At 48.2% G+C, this 5,749-nt stretch overlaps 1 protein-coding gene across 1 annotated transcript; it reads left to right on the forward strand.

The window, feature by feature from the left end:
* Nucleotides 1-933: 933 nt before the first annotated feature.
* On the forward strand, nt 934-4,207 carry LOC133048033 (poly [ADP-ribose] polymerase 1-like). The gene is given in 2 exon segments (XM_061131545.1): nt 934-3,600; nt 3,603-4,207. Coding segments are annotated over 2 exon segments (3,045 nt in total). The 5' UTR covers nt 934-959; the 3' UTR covers nt 4,007-4,207.
* Nucleotides 4,208-5,749: the final 1,542 nt, after the last annotated feature.

The raw sequence follows: 5,749 nt of genomic DNA on the forward strand, positions 1-5,749 counted from the left end.
GGAAAAGGTCAGTTTTCATTCTAATCCCAAAGAAAGGCAATGCCAAATAATGCTCAAACTACTGCAAAATTGCACTCATCTCACAGGCTAGTAAAGTAATGCTCAAAATTCTCCAAGCCAGGCTTCAACAGTACATGAACCGTTAACTTCCAGATGTTCAAGCTGGTTTTAGAAAAGGCAGAGGAACGAGAGATCAAAGTGCCAACATCCACAGGATCACCAAAAAAGCAAGAGAGTTCCAGAAAAACATCTATTTCTGCTTTATTGACTACGCCAAAGCCTTTGACTGTGTGAATCACCACAAACTGTGGAAAATTCTTAAAGAGATGGGAATTCCAGACCACCTGCCATGCCTCTTAAAAATCTGTATGTAGGTCAGGAAGCAACAGTGAGAACTGGACATGGAACAACAGACTGGTTCCAAATCGGGAAAGGAGTACATCAAGGCTGTATATTGTCATCCTGCTTATTTAACTTATATGCAGAGTACATCATGAGAAATGCTGGACAAAGCACAAGCTGGAATCAAGATTGCCAGGAGAAATATCAATAACCTCAGATATGCAGATGACGCCACCCTTATTGCAGAAAGTGAAGAAGAACTGAAGAGCCTCTTGATGAAAGTGAAGGAGGCGAGTGAAAACGTTGGTTTAAAGGTCAACATTCAGAAAACTAAGATCATGGCATCTGGTCCCATCACTTCATGGCAAATAGATGGGGAGACATTGGAAACAGTGTCAGACTTTATTTTGGGGGGCTCCAAAGTCACTGCAGATGGTGACTGCAGCCATGAAATTAAAAGATGCTTATTCCGGCGGCGTGTTCGGAGGCGGCGGCGGCGACGGTTCTAGGCGCTTAGCCGCCTGTGGCTAGCTGATCGGTGGGTGAGGCGGCAGTAGCAGAAGCGGGTCTCCAGGTCGCGGCGTTGGGCTCCCGGAGCAGTAAGCGGCAGGAAAAGGATGGCGGAGTCTTCAGACAAGGTCTACCGGGTCGAGTACGCCAAGAGCGGGCGCGCGTCTTGCAAGAAATGCAAAGAGAGCATCCCCAAGGACTCGATCCGGATGGCCTTCATGGCGCGGTCGCCCATGTTCGATGGGAAAATCCCACAGTGGCACCACCTCTCCTGCTTCTGGAAGGCCGGCCACTCCATCTGGCACCCTGATGTCGAGGTGGATGGGTTCTCCGCGCTCCGCTGGGATGACCAGCAGAAGATCAAGAAGATGGCCGAGACTGGAGGAGCGACAGATTTTTCAGGCAAAGGCCAAGATGGAGTTGGCAGCAAGACAGAGAAGACGCTGATTGACTTTGGGGCAGGGTATGCCAAATCCAACAGAAGCACGTGCAAGAGCTGCATGGAGAAGATAGAAAAGGGCCAGGTGCGCCTGTCCAAGAAGGTGGTGTACCCCGATAAGCCCCAGCTGGGCATGGCTGACTGCTGGTACCACCCAAAGTGTTTTGTTCAGAAACGGGAGGAGCTGGGCTTCCGTCCTGAGTTCAGCGCAAGCCAGCTCATGGGCTTCAGCTGCCTCACTGCAGAGGACCAAGAAGCCCTCAAGAAGCAGCTCCCGGAAATCAAGGGTGAAAGAAAGAGAAAAGGTGATGAGGTGGATGGAATAGATGAAGTGGCCAAGAAGAAATCTAAAAAAGAAAAAGACAAGGAGATTAAGCTTGAAAAGGCCCTCAAGGCCCAGAACGACCTGATCTGGAACGTCAAGGACGAGCTAAAGAAAGCGTGCTCGACAAACGACCTGAAAGAGCTGCTCATCTTCAACAAGCAGCAAGTGCCCTCCGGGGAGTCGGCGATCTTGGACCGAGTGGCCGACGGTTTGGTGTTTGGCGCCCTGCTTCCATGTGAGGAATGCTCAGGCCAGCTGGTCTTCAAGGGCGACGCCTATTACTGTACCGGGGACGTGACTGCCTGGACCAAGTGTATGGTCAAGACACAGACACCCAACCGGAAGGAGTGGGTGACCCCAAAGGAATTCCGAGAAATCTCTTACTTCAAGAAACTGAAGATCAAAAAGCAGGACCGCATATTCCCCCCAGAGAGCAGCGCCCCGGTGGGGGCGGCACCCCCGCCCCCCGCAGCTTCAGCGCCTGCCGCTGTGCCCTCCGGCCCCCCAGACAAGCCGTTATCCAACATGAAGATCCTGACTCTTGGGAAACTCTCCCAGAACAAGGATGAAGTGAAGGCCACGATCGAAAAACTCGGGGGGAAATTGACAGGGACGGCCAACAAGGCCTCCCTGTGTATCAGCACCAAAAAGGAGGTGGACAAGATGAATAAAAAGATGGAGGAAGTAAAAGAAGCCAACATCCGCGTCGTGTCTGAGGACTTCCTCCAGGACATCTCCGCCTCCACCAAAAGCCTTCAGGAGTTGCTCTCCACCCACCTCTTGTCCCCCTGGGGGGCTGAGGTGAAGGTGGAGCCTGTTGAAGCAGTGGCCCCGAGAGGAAAGTCAGGGTCTGCACCCTCCAAGAAGAGCAAGGGCCCCATCAAGGAGGAAGGTACCAACAAATCTGAAAAGAGGATGAAATTAACTCTTAAAGGAGGCGCAGCCGTCGACCCTGATTCAGGTCTGGAACACAACGCACACGTCCTTGAGAAAGGCGGGAAGGTCTTCAGCGCCACCCTCGGGCTCGTGGACATCGTCAAAGGGACCAACTCGTACTACAAGCTGCAACTCCTGGAGGATGACAAAGAGAGCAGGTACTGGATATTCAGGTCCTGGGGCCGTGTGGGCACGGTGATTGGTAGTAACAAACTGGAGCAGATGCCAGCCAAGGAGGATGCCATTGAGCATTTTATGAAATTATATGAAGAGAAAACCGGAAATGCCTGGCACTCCAAAACCTTTACAAAGCATCCCAAAAAGTTCTACCCTCTGGAGATTGACTATGGCCAGGATGAAGAGGCGGTGAAGAAGTTGACAGTAAACCCTGGCACCAAGTCCAAGCTCCCCAAGCCAGTGCAGAACCTCATTAAAATGATCTTTGATGTGGAAAGTATGAAGAAAGCCATGGTGGAGTATGAGATTGACCTTCAGAAGATGCCCTTGGGGAAGCTGAGCAAAAGGCAAATCCAGGCTGCGTACTCCATCCTCAGCGAGGTCCAGCAGGCACTGTCCCAGGGCAGCAGTGACTCTCACATCCTGGATCTCTCCAACCGCTTCTACACCCTGATCCCCCATGACTTCGGGATGAAGAAGCCCCCGCTCCTGAGCAATGCAGACAGCGTGCAGGCCAAGGTGGAAATGCTGGACAACCTGCTGGACATTGAGGTGGCCTACAGTCTACTCAGGGGTGGTTCTGATGATAGCAGCAAGGACCCCATTGATGTCAACTATGAGAAGCTCAAAACTGACATTAAGGTTGTGGACAAAGATTCTGAAGAAGCCAAGATCATTAGGAAGTATGTGAAGAACACTCACGCGACCACACACAACGCGTACGACTTGGAAGTCATCGACATCTTCAAGATAGAGCGCGAAGGAGAGAGCCAGCGTTACAAGCCGTTTAAGCAGCTGCATAACCAGAGGCTCCTGTGGCACGGGTCCAGGACCACCAACTTTGCAGGCATCCTGTCCCAGGGTCTCCGGATAGCCCTGAAGCGCCTGTGACAGGCTACATGTTTGGTAAGGGGATCTATTTCGCCGACATGGTCTCCAAGAGTGCCAACTACTGCCACACATCCCAGGGAGACCCAATAGGCTTGATCCTGTTGGGAGAAGTTGCCCTTGGAAACATGTATGAACTGAAACATGCTTCGCATATCAGCAAGTTACCCAAGGGCAAGCACAGTGTCAAAGGTTTAGGCAAAACTACCCCTGACCCATCGGCTAGTATTACCATGGATGGTGTGGAGGTGCCTCTCGGGACAGGGATTTCGTCTGGTGTTAATGACACCTGTCTGCTATATAACGAGTACATCGTCTATGACATTGCTCAGGTCCATCTGAAGTACCTGCTGACGCTGAAGTTCAACTTTAAGACATCCCTGTGGTGAGCTGTGAGGGGTACAGCCCGCTGACTGACGTGCTTCGCACTGACCAGGCAGAAACCTCAGCTGAGTTGCTGAGGCATAGTAGCTTCACTCAGTCTCCTTAGAAAGGATTTTATATGAACACTTGGTCACATGTTTCAACAATTTTCCCAGCTTTTCAAATCCCTTGATTGTGTTGGGAGGGGGAGCGGGCGGGGGGTTGTTTTTGGGGTATTTCTCCTGCCAGCCATAACCCTGGTAGGTACAACTGACAATAGAGGCAAAGTTGGGGAGGGTCTTAACTGTCTAGATTAGTCCAATGAAAGAGCCTTGCAAGCCACGTTAGAACGTCTGCCTTACTGGTTTCCCCAGGGAAGGAAAAAAATAATCTTCTACCCTTGTTTCTAAGTATTCATCTTTAGTTTTGGAAAAATGTTAAGTGTTTATTTTGAAGTCAAATAAAAACTAATTTCATACTAAAAAAAAAAAAAAAAAGATGCTTATTCCTTGGAAGGAAAGTTGTGACCAACATAGACAGCATATTAAAAAGCAGAGGCATTACTTTGCCAACAAATGTCCATCTAGTCAAGGCTATGGCTTTTCCAGTAGCCATGTATGGATATGAGAGTTGGAATATAAAGACAGCTGAGCACTGAAGAATTGATGCTTTTGAACTGTGGTGTTGGAGAAGGCTCTTGAGAGTCCCTTGAACTGCATGGAGATCCCACCAGTCCATCCTAAGGGAGATCAGTCCTGGGTGTTCATTGGAAGGACTGATGTTGAAGCTGAAACTCCAATATTTTGGCCACCTAATGAGAAGAGCTAACTCATTTGAAAAGACCCTGATGCTGAGAAAGATTGAAGGTGGGAGGAGAAGGGGATGACAGAGGATGAGATTGTTGGATGGCATCACTGACTCAATGGGCATGAGTTTGAGCAAGCTCCGGGAGTTGGTGATGGACAGGGAGGCCTGGCATGCTGCAGTCTATGGGGTTGCAAAAAGTCAGACACGACTGAGTGACTGAACTGTCCTGTGGAGCTTGTTGAATTCACACAGAGATTTCAACTGCCAACAACACAGTACCACTAGAGAGAAACAGCTGTAACATCATACTGCTATTTACTTGCAAGAAAAAGCAGGCAGCAAGCATTTTTTACAAGAGATTCTAAAACCTTAATATGGATAAATATCACCTGGGAAATCCTATTAAAATGTAGATTCCAGTTCAGATCTTGGGAATCCAAACATTCTAAGTTTATCATGAGGTGCCAAGTTATGTTGATGCTATTGGTTTCGGAACACTTTGTACAGCAGGTTTGTAGGACACTCTAGGAAGGAGCAAAGACTACTTTCGAAATCACTTTAAAAAAATGATTCTTAATACATTACCTTGTATGAGGATTTAAATGAAAACCAAAAATTTAGTTATTAGTCCTAATAAGAAACAAGAAATGGACATCTCTGTAAAGACTGAGTGAGACATATGCTTATCACCACTTCTTTAATGAAGAAGAACTAAGACTATGTTTTAATTAGAATCCTCTGTATAAACTTTCCAGTCAGTTGTGAGTAGGAACACATGGTAAAAACATTGTTCACATTATAATGTATGTGTTTATTTATTCTCATTAAAACCTTTTTTTTCATTTAAGGAATATCTTGAATTATACACACACACACACACACACATGTATGAGCTTCCCTGGTGGCTCAGATGATAAAGAATCCGCCTATAATGGAGGAGAACCTGGGTTCAGTCCCTGGGC

Source organism: Dama dama, chromosome 28, assembly GCF_033118175.1.
Source record: "Dama dama isolate Ldn47 chromosome 28, ASM3311817v1, whole genome shotgun sequence".
Classification (NCBI taxonomy): domain Eukaryota; kingdom Metazoa; phylum Chordata; class Mammalia; order Artiodactyla; family Cervidae; genus Dama; species Dama dama.